Source organism: Topomyia yanbarensis, chromosome 3, assembly GCF_030247195.1.
Source record: "Topomyia yanbarensis strain Yona2022 chromosome 3, ASM3024719v1, whole genome shotgun sequence".
In the NCBI taxonomy this organism is placed as follows: Eukaryota; Metazoa; Arthropoda; class Insecta; order Diptera; family Culicidae; genus Topomyia; species Topomyia yanbarensis.
The window spans coordinates 310,063,629-310,079,165 of record NC_080672.1 but is presented as its reverse complement, the minus strand read 5'-3'; the positions used below and the strand labels follow the sequence as shown (position 1 = coordinate 310,079,165).

The following is a 15,537-nucleotide window of genomic DNA, read 5'->3' as shown; positions in this document are numbered from 1 at the left end:
TACTGGGACAGTTGAAGTCCGAGTATGGCGATGATAGTGGGAAGCGAGTTGTAAAACGAGTCCAAATTCAACTCTTTTTATATGTTGCATACTTCAAAGTGTGCCAAACTCATAAGGACAAATCTTTTTCACATTGTGCCCGCACAGCAAGCGAACAAATGATAGTCTAATGCCGCCTAATGTATTTCTAATCATAATTTATTCACATGCATGTACGTTTTGAACTCCGACTAGTCCGACCTGTGGAACCGAAAAAACAACTAGGAAAGGGTTTATCAAAAAAAACAGAAGCGAAGGAAGGAATTCCTCTAACGAACAAAAGAAAGCGAAAAATTAAACTAATAAGCTACGGTTAGAAAACGATGATACTGGTTCCTTTCTATTCTGGCTCCGATTCCTTCGCGGGAAATTAAAACTAGGAAGACGAGGATTAAAGTCTACTCGCACATGATCAACTACAATCTCGCTAAAATCATAGACCCTTACGCATGGAATGGGAATTGAATAGAAAGAAGGCTTCATCCGTTCGAAAAATCGTACGCAAAAAACAACGCAAAATTTGACGCATGAGTGACGAGATTCTGGTTGGCGCGAAATCCGAACGGACAGGCAATAAAAAGATCCTGTCATATAGTTCTCATAAAACCGTTAGACAGGTAGCGGATCTATTTCAGAAATTGTTTTCCTTGTTAGAAGTTGAAAAGTGGAGTAGAACACGTTTGAACGGAATCTACACGGACTACGGCTACGGCTAGTTCTGAGTTTTTCGTAAAGGGGTTGTCCCTGGACAGCTAGGTGTCACTTTTATCTGCAGATTTCAATCGAAGATTTTTAATTTCTTCCGCTGACATTAATCTTATAGTTTTGACCCCTTTGGATGGCTTTTGTTGACGAAAAAAATCCTGTTATTTTCACTTTCAGACGGGCGAACCCAAACGAGACGAGGCCAGTGTAAGTGGTTCAACGTAGTCAAAGGATGGGGATTCATCACACCGGACGACGGTGGAGAGGACGTGTTTGTTCATCAGGTAGGGGAGGGCAATCGATGTTGCAATGATACGCTAGTTTGCCTTTTCCTATGTAATATTTCCGGTTTTTTTTATCATATTCAAGAGCGTCCTTCAAATGGAGGGGTTCCGGTCGCTAGGGCAAAACGAACCGGTGGAGTTCGATTCCAAACTGACGGACAAGGGCTACGAAGCAACTAAAGTGTACGGACCGTCTCAGTCGGATTGCAAGGGAAGCGAATTTCATCCGGGAGCCAAGCGGAAGTTTCGTAAAATGAGGTAAGTTGTACTTAATGTGCTAAGCAATGGACTTTTAAATTCGTTTTTGCGATTATTCATATGCACCAGGATATTGATTCTTACTCCTTTACTCTTAACGACGTCTTGTAGGTTGATTTGATTTTATTTGTTTGGGTTAATCTGTTTAACCACAACCATAACAGACATTTTAGCTAGAACAAAAATTATTTAAAAACCTGTGTAAACTTTCAAATTGATAAACATTGAGAATTAGTGTTAATTTTTTGAACTTTATAAATGCACAGTTTCTCGTGTGGTATAACTGTAAGTATGTCACTTCCTTGAGATTAAAATCTGTTTTCACTATTAATAATAGTTTAACGTCATGTGGTGAAAGAGGTTTTTGTTTAAAGTAAATAAAAATTATATTTTCCCGCTATACGGTCACTTATTTTCTGTGACTGGTTCACCCCAGTGCGCAGCCGTAAACGACGATATAATATTGTTTGTGAAGATAATGTTGATTCATATCAATATACTGTTTTCTGTTTGTTACGAAAAAGCTTTAAATTTTGATATCTAACCGGAAAAGATATTCAGCTTCTCGGACCCCCACCAACCTTTTTACGGTCCCCTAGGGGTCCGCGAATCTCAGGATGAGAATCACTGTACTCTAATGGAAATATTACATTTTTACTATAAATGACATGACAACAAGAAAAAAAAGATCGAGTTTTAAATCTTTGTAGAAGAAAAAAGATCAAATCAAAAACTTAAACCATCATAACCAGTAATCGGTGGTTTGAGACAGAGTTTGGTTGTCTTGATCAGCTGGTGAAAGAATAAATGTAATGTTCTCACCATGTGTAGGACGGTTATTTTATATCCAAATGATCGGTTCACACATTTTACAGATATTTGGAATCGAAAATACGAATTTGATTTCTAAAATGTCATGGGATCCTGCCCATTGAACAAAATTAGTTCCGGCTTATATGGGGATTTCTTATGTGACCGGATGGTTCAGTCGATATTTCTGGAACCATATAACCGATCCGTACGGAATTTTATAGGCGTATATGGGGACAATATAACTTTCATTTAAGACAAAGTTTGTGAAATTCGACCCAACCATCCCCGATAAACTGATGTAAGTTTGTTAATTTTGACTGGGGCACTCCCGGCACTGCATTTGATGATCAATGTAGTCAACGAGACTTCAGTTGGCCGTGCCAGTGATCTAGAACTGCAAATTCAAGTTGTTTTACACACATTCCAGCGAAATTTTTACCTTTGTGCATTCATCGCAGTATCGGTTTGAATAGCAATTTTCTATGAGACTGCACACAACAAATCCGAATCTCCGAAACCGTAAGTCGTATCGGAATGAAATTCAATAGAAGTCGACGGGGTTATAGATGCTTTCATTAGAGACGTAGTATGGTTCAATCGGTCTAGCCATCACCGAGAAACCGATATTATTCACGGTGTGTCTAAAACCTTTATTAACTAAAAAAATGACCATAAATTTGGCATACGACATTCGAAAGATTCTGTATTCAAGCATCTTCTCAGTAAATTTCAAAATGATCCATCGATAGATTCGAGAGAAATGGCGATTTGAAGTTTTATGACACGTTTCATAAGGCTACCAGCAAACACCCACGGGTTTGGTCCTATTTTACATTATTCTGAAGGACAATTGTTGATAAAACGTCTACCAGTTAAGTAATGAAAAAACAATTAGAGTCAGTCAACACACTACTGAGATATGGCCTTTTTAAGTAAAAATTCCAACCTATAATCATTTTTTTTTAATTTACACGTTATAGTTAATTTCAGGTAGACAACCCTATTTTCATATTTTTTCAACGCAGCATATAAATAACAACTTTTGGATATTATATTTATATAATTAAATGGTGAGGGTTTTCTTTAAAACAGCGACACGTATAAACGATCTAAATAGTCAATGGACAAACATGGCTTCATACCTGAAATCTGGTAGAAAATCCATCTATGACCGCATACCGCATTCAAATCGTTATAACTTTCCATCCCGTTAATGAAATATTTTCAAACTTGCAGCGGATATACTTGATTACTATATTTTTCGAATACCAAGTACCAAATAAGTAGACAAATATTTTTTTGTTTATAAAGATAGGACCAAACCCGTGGGTGTTTGCCGGTAGCCTTATGAAACGTGTCATAAAACTTCAAATCGCCATTTTCTCGAATCTCTCGATGGATCATTTTGAAATTAATTGAGAAGATGCTTGGATACTGTATCTTTCGAGTGCCGTATGCCAAATTTATGGTCATTTTTTAGTTAATAATGGTTTTAGACACAGCGTGTATTATTATTTTAAATTTGAATACTTTCGCCGGGGCTTTCGGAACCGTCGATGGTGGCCAATATGGCCAAAGAGGCTTAGAATGACATCGCATTAAGCGCGGCAATCCAGAAACTCCCGGATATGTTCAGAAAAGTGTTTCAAAAGCTTCTAGCCGAGGGCCACTTCCCTGACAAATGGTACATACAAAAGTTAGTGCTACTGCCTCAATCAGGTAAGCCCCCCGAGGATCCATCGTCGTTTAGATCAATATGCCTGCTGGATACACTCGGGAAACTCTTGGAAAGGATTGTCCTTAACAGGCTGACAATATTTACGGATAGGGATAACGGGTTGTCGAAAAACCAGTTCGGGTTTCGGAAGGGCAAGTCTACGGTGATCGACAGAGCCGATATGGCGCGCAAACAGAAAAGAAGAGCAAATCGATGCTGTGCCGTGATAACGATAGACGTCAAAAACGCATTCAATAGCGCAAGCTGGGAAGCCATTGCGGAATTACTGCACAAAATGATGGTTCCTAGCTACCTGTGTAGAATTCTATGGAGTTATTTCCAGAATCGGGTCCTGATCTATGAGACGAACGGGGGACAAAACAAGATTAGAATTACGGCAGGAGTCCCGCAAGGCTCTATCCTGGGTCCAACGCTGTGGAACGGGATGAATAATGGCGTCCTGACACTTAAGCTGCCTAGAGGCGTAAAGATCGTCGAGTTCGCGACATGGTAATAAGCGTACTGGGAGAGACACCAGAAGAGGTGGAAATGTTGGCGATAGAGGCGATCGACAGGGTTGGAAACTGGATGCAAGGAGTGAAGTTGCAGATGGCCCATCACAAAACGGAGGTGCTATTAGTTAGTTAGTGAGAGCTGACTCGATGACCAAATGGCAGCATGATTGGGACTCGTCGGAAAAGAGAATATGGACTCACAGACTCATACCGATTCTCTCGACCTGGGTAATAAGTAGACATGGTGAAGTGACCTTCTATCTGACGCAGTTCCTGTCTGGTCATGGTTGTTTTAAACAGTATCTACATCGGTTCGGACACGCTGTGTCACCCTTTTGTCCTGAGTGCATAAATGTCGAGGAAACACCGGAGCATGTGATAATGTAGAACAGCATGCTGGCAACGTCAACTAGCAAGATATGGGCGAGTGGTTCGAGTGTGTTACAAACTTTATGAATGTGGTCGTGAAGGGACGCGAGCCAGGTCTTATGGCTTCTCCAGATCGGTTTACGCACCGACGGATTCCAGTACGTCGACGGTCGTATGCGAGAAACGAGCACTAAGTTAGCAACATCAATAAGTAGTTTCACGTCGGTTAAAATACTGGGAGGGTGGCTGTGAAGGGATGCGTTTCGGCATCTCCGGATCGGTTCACGTCTCGACGGGTTTCAACGTTGGCGACCGGATGGATAGCATGGTGACTCAACATACGCATGGGAGCCAACGAGATCCGCGTATGCAGAGGGGCCAACGGGCTCAAGGACAGATGGAAGCTAATGACAGTAACATTAATTCTGTCGGAGCTCTAGCGCAGCGAAGATACGAGCATTAAGTTGGCAGCACAAACAAGCAGTTTCACGTCGGGAAAAAAAAATCCTCCATGGGTGGGGGTGAAGGGATGCGAGTTACATTTTCGGTACCTCTGGATCGTTTTACGTCACGACGGGTTCCGATGTTGGCGACGGCAGTCGTCCGCGGACCGGTAACGTTGCAAGCTGTACGCGGGTTAAAAAATAACAATAATAAAAAAATTTATGAATAAAGAAAATATTATTTATAAAAAAAATTATAATAAATTGATAAAACACCCATACAGCGACAGGCGCAGTCGAGGAGCAAAGGGGCTCTAAGAATGAAGAGGTGTAAGAGCACAATCCCCTCCCAAAGTAATACTCAACGGTGGTCTCGGGAGGAAGCGGATACGGAGATATAGGAGGTTGAGGTTTAGTCGATAGGCTTGCTGGAGAAAGAGCTGTAATAAGAATCCGACAGTACCACGGTCAAGTCGGTGGTCTCTTTGGAAGATTCCCCCTCGATATAAAAATATGCATACATACATACATACACACATACATACACACATATACATACATACATACGGGGGCAGCAGTCTAGGAGTCTAGGGGCTTAACGAACCCCCCCCCCCCCCACGGCCCTACTGCGATATGATGGGGCTAGGATTGGGCTGTTCTAAACCTCTAAAAAAAGCCATAACTCCGAAAGCAGCTCCGACGAAGCGAGTCTGTGCCGCTTCTGCTAAGATCCTTAGATTCCAATAATCTAAGATCTTAGCAATAAAAGCACTCTAGTCCAACCGGAGTGCGAACCGGCACATCAGGATCGACGCCAGTAACATCCTGATTATGGCATACTGACCATGGCGAACGACAATGGACAGGACACGGATCACGAATAGGACGGCGACTTTGGGCTGACTGGTGTGCTGGTCTACACACTGAGTATGGAAGGATGACACCGACTGGAAATGGCGAGTGAGCTAACAGCATGGCTGCATCCGTCCCAACAAAACCCTGGCAGGTCTCCGGGTACGTTAGAAACTCGTCATCATTTGGTTGGTGGTACTAGGTTCGGTTGGAGCATTCCCGATTTACGCCGATCCGGCTCTGAACGTTACTCCCCATGAAGGATAGTGTGAACCCTCACTGCTGCTTTTTGGCAGCATAGATAATCATAGAATCGCGAAAGGCGACTATGTGCAGCGAGTGGAGATAGCGGCCCGGAGTTGGGAACCAATAAAATGAAGAAACAACAAGCAACTAACATAAACGGAGCAGGCACGGCGAATTCGTTCGTCAGAGGTGGGTTGGTGAGGTCACCACCACCAATAGTAGCTGAAGTCATTCAGCAAGAGCAGGAGGAGGGGAAACCGCAGCAACAGCAAAAACAGCCAGAGCAGAGTGGAATGAGCTAAACCACACAAACGCCAAAAGTAGTGGCACTTCGCTTGGAGGTGGAGCTCCACAAGTTTTTGGACACGAGACACAATGTCCATGAGCACATGAAGGAGATGTTCATCAGAATCCGGAAGGCGCTACTGTCTGCCGTGAAAGAGTATGACACGGCCATGCGGATGGCGGATGCAGCTGAGTGAGCATTGGCGCGGCTAAGGCTACTATCCTCCTAGCCCCTCCGAAACAGGGTAAGGAGAGGCAGATTGGAGTGGAGAACACGCCAGTTCCCATAACTACAAAGAGGACAAGATCCTCGCCAGGAGACGAAAGACCAGGCGGGTAAAAGAGGCAGACGCTCGAGGACGCTGTTGCTGTCGAAGGAAAGGACGCCACCCAACATGGTGAAAGCTGGAGTACCGTTGTAGGTCGGAAGAAGAAACACGCGAAGCAGCAAAAAAAGAAGGAGGAGCGAAAAGGGGAGCAGAAGAGGAAATCAGAACCCTCGGCTCGTCAGAAGGCGCTTAAGGGAGAAGCCGTGCTCGTCAAAGCAAATGACGAGACTACGTACAAAAAGGTCAGAGAGGACCAGCAGCTGAAAGATTTGGGGGAAAACGTGTTAAGAGTCAGGCGTACCCAAAAAGGTGAGATGCTCCTCGAACTGAAGAAGAACTCTACGACTAGTAAACCTTGCAGGAGACTATTCATAAATCAATGAGTGAAAAGGCAGAAGTTAAACCCTTCAGCCAGGAGATGGTAATTGTGTGCAAGGAGCTTGATGAAATCACGACGGAAGAAGAGGCGAGAGGTGCACTGAAGCAGCAGTGTAACCTGGGCGAGGTGCACATGACGATCCGGTTAAGGAAGGGATACGGAGGAACGCAGACAGCGATGATTGGTTTACCGGTAACCGCTGCAGACAAGGCACTGGAGGTAGGTAAAGTTACAATTGGATGGTCGAGATGCCTACTGAGAGCCGCCCGACGAGTAAATAAACAAGCGGAGAAATACTTCAAATGTTTAGACTTTGGATAGGGGCTTGCAAAGGCCCGGACAGATTGCGAGAGACTGCACGCAGAGGCCGAAGTGCTTGCTTTGCACCCCAGCGGAAGGAAACGACCATCAGACGGGTGGCTTTAAATGCCCAGCCTACAAGAAGGCGACTGCAGGCCAACGGTGGTGGAGATGGCCCAGATAAACCTGAATCACTGTGATACCGCACAGCAACAGATGTCGCTTTGATCGCAGAGCCTTATCAAGTCCCCCCTAATAACGGTAACTGGGTGGCGGATAGATCAGGAACCGCTGTGATACAAGTAATGGGTAGATTTACCATCCAAGAAGTAGTAGAACGTTCATATGAGGGTTTCGTGGTTGCCAAAATCAACGGCATCTTTGTGTGTAGCTGCTACGCTCCTCCAAGGTGGACAGTAGAGCAGTTCAGCCTAATCCTGGAGCAGTTAACCGAGCAGTTGATCGATCGGAAGCCGGTAGTCATTGGTGGTGACTTTAACGCCTGGGCTGTGGAATGGGGCAGTAGAGTAACCAACACAAGAGGGTGTATCCTGCAGGAAGCTCTAGCGAAGTTAGACGTACGATTGTGCAATGAAGGTTCTGTAAGCACATTTCGGAGAGACGGGAAGGAGTCTATCATCGACGTCACATTCTGTAGTTCCTCATTGACGGCGAACATGGATTGGAGAGTATGCGAAACGTATACGCATAGTGACCACCAGGCGATTCGCTACCGTATCGGTCAACGGAACCCCGCGGCAATACAGAGAGGGGTGACCGGCGAACGAAAGTGGAAGATGAAAGCCTTCAACAAAGACCTCTTTGTTGAGGCACTTCGGCCGAACGGCGGGACCGAGAACGTGGATGCGGCTGACCTAACAAGAAGGATTGTGGCGGCTTGTGACGCCACAATGCCGCGAAAACTGGAACCACGCAACAAACTGTGTTCAGCTTACTGGTGGAACGAGACGCTTAGTCCGTTACGCACTGCTTGTCTTAGAGCCAGAAGGCGGGCCCAAAGAGCAAGGTCGGAACCAGATAGAGAAGAGCGTAAGGCAGCGTTTCGGGAAGCTAGGGCCGCTTTAAAACGGGAGATCAGCCTTAGCAAGTCACAGTGCCACAAGGAGCTATGCCGAGAAGTAGATGCCAATCCCTGGGGTGACGCATACCGAGTCGTGATGACGAAAATGAAGGGTACGACGGCGCCAGCCGAAATGTGTCCGAGCAAGCTGAAGATAATCGTCGAGGGCCTTTTCCCGAAGCACGATTCAACCATATGGCCACCGACACCGTACGGCGAAGAAGAAGGAACAAACACGGATCGGCAAGTGACTAACGACGAGCTAGCAGAAGCATCGAAGCGCCTAAAATCAAAGAAAGCCCCTGGTCCGGATGGAATACCAAACGTGGTACTGAAAACTGCGATCCTGGCATATCCGGACATGTTCAGGATAGTGATGCAGAAGTGCCTAAATGAAGGCAACTTCCCCGAAATGTGGAAGGTCCAGAAGCTGGTGTTGCTGCCGAAGCCAGGGAAGCCACCTGGCGACTCGACCTCGCACAGGTCCATATGCCTGCTGGATACACTCGGAAAACTCCTGGAAAGGATCATTCTTAACAGGTTGACGAAATTCACGGAAGGTGAGCGCGGACTGTCCAAGATGCAGTTCGGTTTCCGTAAAGGAGCATCGACAGTGGATGCAATTCGGACAGTGCTCGAGAGTACTGAGATGTCATCTAAACAGAAGCGAGGAGGAGATCGATACTGCGCTGTGGTCACGATAGATGGGAAGAACGCGTTCAACAGTGCCGTGCTGCATAGAATGAGGGTTCCCGACTATCTATGCCAGATCCTGAAGAGCTACTTTCAGAGCAGAGTGCTGCTGTACGAGACGAGCAAAGGACAGAAGTCAATGCGAGTCACAGCGGGCGTTCCTCAGGGCTCCATTCTCCGTCCAACCCTTTGGAATGGGATGTACGATGGGGTCTTAACGCTGCAGCTGCCTAGAAAAGTAAAAATCGTGGGTTTCGCGGACGACGTGTCACTAACGGTGATAGGTGAGACACATGAAGAAGTGGAGGTGTCGGTGGCGGAGGCAATAGACGCTGGATGAACGGGGTCAAGCTGCAAATAGCTCACCACAAGACGGAGGTGTTGTTGGTCAGTAACTGCAGATCGGTTTAACGGATGCAGATCGACGTCGGAGGGCACGTGATTGCATCGAAGCAATTGGGAGTTATAATCGACGACCGGTTGAGCTTCAACAACCACGTTGATTACGTCTGTGCAAAGTCGGCGAAGGCAATAGCGAGAATCATGCCAAACGTCGGCGGCCCGAGTAGCAGCACGAGACGTCTGCTATCTGCTGTTTCGTCATCGATACTCCGATATGGGGTTCCTGCCTGAAGTGCTGCGCTGAAAACCAAGCGGAACCATGAAAAGCCAAACAGCACATTCCGGCTGATGGCCGTACGAGTCGCGAATGTCTACAGAACAATACCGTCGGAGGCAGTACACCGGAACACGTGGTCTTCGAATGCCCTAGGTAAGAAGAAGCTCGTAGGGGTATACCTGGTATGACAGTGGACAATATCGCCGAAGAGATGTGTCGTGACGAACATACCTGGGACGCTGTCTTCAGAGTGGTTACGAGCATACTCTCCGAGCTGTAGAGGAAGTGATGAAGAGACCAACAAAAAGCCACAAATCGGGTTTCGAGAGAAATTCCGCCGCCGGGGAACTCTCCGACTGTGTAGACTAGGTCCACCGCCGGGGACCAGTTGAGTAGTACGTGACGTAGAACCGTAGAGTTGGGTTGTCGGGGTGCCTGCGAACCGGACGTCAAGCTTCACCGGAATCGCCGAACCAATTTCGACACCCTACCGGTTAGCTCGTGAGTAGGCTAGATCCACCGCCGGGGATTCTACCGAGTAGGCCGTGTCGCAGAGCTAGCAGTGGGTCGTTGGGGCGCTGGTGAACCGGAAGTTACGCTCCAACCGGAATCGCCGGATAGACCTCAGCACCTACCGGATGGCCCGTTGAGTAGGCTAGATCCATCGCCGGGGACTAGATCGAGTAGATCGGGACGACGCGGAGAGCTAAATGGCTCACAGAAACAAGCATCGGTATCAGGAGAAATCTACCGCTCGGTTTCAGGAGAACAGGCTAGATCCATTGTTGGGGACTAGACCGAGTAGTTCGCGAACAAGTGAGGGCGGGAGCTGAATGGCTCATCGGGAAAGTAGAGCGAAATGGAACGAGAGGGAGCCAAAGGGCTCAAGAAATTGTGGTGCTAAAACTTAAGAAGAATCGGTATCGGGAGAACTTCCTCCGTCGGTGAACTCTCCGTCGGCGTAAGCTAGATTCACGGCGGGGACTAGACTGAGTAGACCGCGAAGAGACACCACCAGTCGCGGGTCGTCGGTGCACCAGCGAACCGGGCGCCCTGCTCCACCGGAATCGCCGAACTGACCTCGACACCTGGCTGGCTGGCTCGGCTTCGGGAGAACTTCTGTCGCCGGGGAACTCTCCGTCGGAGTAGGCTAAGTCCACCGGGGACTAGACCGAGTAGTTCGCGAACAAATCGGGAGCTCGACGGGTAAATGGCGCTGAATTGTACGAGAAAGGAGTTTCGGTGCTAACTGGCACAACGGAGCCGAGTCGTGCTGAATGGCATAAAGGAGTCCAAGAGCTCGGTGAATTAGACAATCTGGAGTTTGCCGCTCAGATTGTCTTCGTAAGACAGGAGCACTAACCTCGACACACAGCCAGCTTTCGCTCCGATGTAGCCAAGCTTTTTAAACCTTACTGTAAAAAAACACACATACAAACACATACACATTTTACGATCTCGACAAACTGAGTCGAATGGGACATGACACTCGACCCTCCGGCCCCGGTTGAAAGATTGATTTTTTAAGTGATTGCATAGCCTTTCTTTATATGAGAAAGGCAAAAGCTGAATTAATAAAACAAATAATATGAATAATATGGATGTTGAGACAAATGGTTGAGTTTCACCAAATGGTTGTGAGGAATGGTAAATGGTAATTAGTGCTGTGGCATTATTTTTGTATATATGGCGAAATTTTAATTCCTTGCATCTTTATTATAAATAATGCAACTGGTAATTTGTACGCCATAATTAGTATAACATAAATCTTGCAAAAGAAGATAAACTTTCACTAGAATTTTGTTATTCAAAAATACAGTTGCTTTCGGTGATGCTACGAGTAAAATATGGATATGAATTATATTAGAAATCTATTTTCTCACTACTAGGTGGATTACTTGGTGATCTGTGTATTCATATACCATCCAACGTCTATCTCACGACTGAACGCAATGTTTAATCTAACGAGAAATACATCAACTCTGGACAAATTTTCACTTGGAAGTGAATTTACACATTGTTTTGTCTTTGAAGTGAACTTGCGTATTGATTTTTGAGAAATAGTTTAATAATTATTAAGTAAATTCACAAAATGTTTTCGGTATCGATCCTTGAATCACGCAGATGCTTTTTCATAACCGGATATTGATGCAGTTCAACACTGCCGGATGCGACGTGTGTTGTAGGATAAATAAAAAAAAAATATGTTTGTGTGTGCATTGGATTGAGTTCCTCCCATTCACATTCCAAATTGTATCTGGTGGTTCGTAGCTACGTAGAGTCACACACACGTTTTCTACTTCAGATATACGTAATCCGTTTTTTTATCACTATTATGCTTCTGTAGGTATTTCTAAAGCACGGGTGGACTCAATTGGATTTGCACCTACTGAAAGGCGGGGGTTAGTTGGAGATTTTTGGTGAACGAGGAGATTGAGTTATGTTGCGATGTTAATCTATAGCGTTTCTTGGCAGCCCAAAAGTAATACTATCTGATCATGAGAAAGCAGTGATTGTTTTTTATTGGTATTACGGATTTTCAAGCTTTAGTATTTTATGTCAATTAATTTCCTTAAGGTAAAGTCACGTAATATTTTATGTAGTCCTAAAAGTGGCCAGCTTTGCAAAAGTAAAAAGTCATTTTTTACACCCTTTATATAATCTTATTGAAAATTAATCAATGTATTCGGGGCATTATTAGAATGCTACTGATTTATTTTGATGAAGAGTTGGCCAACGGTGTCGTTTTTAAACATTGCTGCTTTTTGAGACTTTCCCAGTTAAACTTTAATTATCAGAAACGGCGAACCTAACATACCCGCTAAATATAGACATATTTTAATAACCTTTCTTTTTATATAGTTCCACTAGGAATCAGTTGATCTAACATTTCACCCATTGTTTCTTCTAGGTGCTACAACTGTGGCGAGTTTGCCAATCACATTGCCCAGACGTGCTCACTAGGTCCACTCCCAAAACGATGCCACCACTGCAAGGGCGAAGATCATCTGGTTGCTGACTGTCCTAGTAAAGAACCGAAGGTAAGAAAACTCTTCTACTTTTTGTCAGGCAGTCCGATTCTGCATTACGACGGATCAATTTTTCGAATGAATATGGTTCGACTGGATTTCTGTTCGATTTCACTGTCGTTTTTGATAAAGCAAATCCCATTCCTTCGAGAATAAAAAGCTATCCGTTGTTATACAAAAGAAGTCTGAGTACCAACCATAAATCGTTAATCACTTGCACTATTCACCACCAGACGTAACAGCAAGCAGGACGTTACCGAATCATCAACACCAACAACCAGAGGCGCCACCCTCTCTGCCAAGGACATTCTCAGGATAACTGCAGTGGCAAGGACAACGCAGCGTTAGCGTTAGTCGGTTCATGTCCTTGCTGCAAACCACATTCAAAACTGCGCTTTTACCGAAGTACAAACGCAAACCAACGATTCCTATAAGCGAAGCTGAAATCACTACCTCACCGAAAACGACTGCGAAAAAAAACAGAGTTCCATAGAAAAGTAACCGAAGCAAGGAAAAAATAGTACTAATAATGTAATCTATGTTACCGAATAATTTACGTAGAACAGACGAGGACGGCCTATTGCCTATCCCGGATGGTTTTCTCATCACCAAATGACCTTTTTTAAACTTAATCTTTTTAGGATTAGTTCCGAAACTGAAATACGGTTAGATTTCATCCAAAGTACAAACATATACTTCAATACCTCAACCAGTATCAGAGACGTTAAACGAATTAATTAGGAAGTGAGCGGGTCGATAGAGTGCTTGGTGTATATATAGTATGTGCAATTTTCAAAGATGCATTTTGAGTGCGAAAGTCGTCATAATTGAAACAATAGAAGAAATGAAAAAATACCTTCATATCAAATAGAACAGAAACATATATATTATCACACAACCGTAAGTTACTTAACGAGATCTTTCAAAACGAAAATAGGTAGTATACCTATTTGAGAAAATGTTTTTTGTAGTGACTAATAGCGAGTTCCATTAAATAAAGAACAACACTAGCTTTAATTTCTAGAAAGAGTCGTAGGATCTATTTTAGATGACAATTCTTATTTTTTTAATTATTTCAATTAAAATTGACAGTTTGTCAACTATTATATATAGTTAAAAAATTATTGAAAAGTAACCCCATTTTCTTGCAAAAGCTACTATTCTATCGTCTTTACGGCGATGCGGTGCTGTTTCCATAGCTGCTAGACGTTGTCTACAAACTTCTTTTTCATCATGATTTCGCATTTATCATTTCCCATAACTGCGAGTCAAATTGCTCCTTCCTCTTTCGTGTATTGCAAACGGGTTTTTTGGGTTGCTAGACGCGTCTTACTACGTCGATCCTAGGCCGGCATTTAATTCACCCACATCCCATCTGTGGAAAACCATCGATGCGACGAAACGGGTGGTAACACACTTCATCTATAGCTTTCCCCGATGGCCGTAACATTTCCACTTGTCGCTTCGCATGGTATTCCCAAAAGTAATAATTTCTAGTAAAATTTATTATCCCTAGCATATGTGTGATGGGTGGGACTTGCTTTTTCCGTTCCTTTCCACACCAAAAAAAAAGCTTCTTGGACTGATATCGAATTCTTGTTTTTGCGTCCCACGTTTGAAATATCAATACGAGTTTGAAATGCGGAACTGTATTGCCAGGGAAGTACGAAATAGTACGCACAGCAGAGCAAAGGGCGTTAAAGTGTCCTGAAAACACGGGAAAGCTGCCAAGGGTTATAAAGGAATGGCATTTCGTGATTGTCGGCTCCTTTTCATGGAGTATCTTGCTATTCACGTAGCTGTAATTCTTTCTCCCACGTGTTTGACGGAAAATTCAGATCCTATTCACTTAAAGGCATGATGCAGTAGTAAACACTTATTATTTATGCCAGCTATGCTTTTGTACACGATCTTCAATGAACCGATAAACGGATCGATCCCTTGTGGGGAATCCTTCATGGCAGGTTTTGGTCATGTTAATTCTTTGGTGTCTTGTCTAACAGACTAACACATTCAAATTCCTACTATAAATAAGGAAGGTAAAATAGTTTAAATTCAGTTTACCTTGCCATCGAAAAACTATTTGCGATCATAAAATAACAATTACCATTATAAACACCGGTTCCATAATGTTATAGTTCCAATTGCCCAAGATTGTAACTAGGGCTACCACCCGTTCTTATTTTAAAGGACTTGTCCTTTATTTCGACAATTTTGGAGAGCGTAGTCATTTTGGCACTTGAACTTGACGTATTTCAAATTTTTCCAAAATGTATTTTATTCAAAGAGAAGTGCAGAAGCGAAAACTCGTACCGCTACAGGTACTACACGAAAAAAAAAATTGTTCCCAAAATCGTGAATAAAGTGCCATGATTTCTGGAACAATCACATTTTTACGTTACGAAAACAGGACCGTGAACAAAAATCATGGCTTTTATAATTATGTTCAATTTCCCTTCAGTAACGCACGTATAACGCTTTCTTTACTGGAAATGTTTGTTTTTATTTTGTGACCTTCAGTCACGGTTTCCGCCAAGTTATTTCTAATTCTATTCTCAGTACGTTCACAGTTCACAACTTC

General features: G+C 44.0%; 1 protein-coding gene across 2 annotated transcripts in view; it reads left to right on the top strand.

Moving 5' to 3' along the window:
- Positions 1–13,960, top strand: part of LOC131692835 (protein lin-28 homolog) — a 75,924-nt gene extending 61,964 nt beyond the window's left edge. For both annotated transcript variants that reach the window (XM_058980148.1, XM_058980149.1), the window contains exons 2-5: positions 922–1,028; positions 1,114–1,286; positions 12,839–12,968; positions 13,190–13,960. In XM_058980148.1, the coding sequence (XP_058836131.1) occupies positions 922–1,028; positions 1,114–1,286; positions 12,839–12,968; positions 13,190–13,195 (416 nt within the window). In that variant the 3' untranslated portion in view covers positions 13,196–13,960. The remainder of the gene's footprint in view (positions 1–921; positions 1,029–1,113; positions 1,287–12,838; positions 12,969–13,189) is intronic.
- The last annotated feature ends 1,577 nt before the right edge of the window (positions 13,961–15,537 follow it).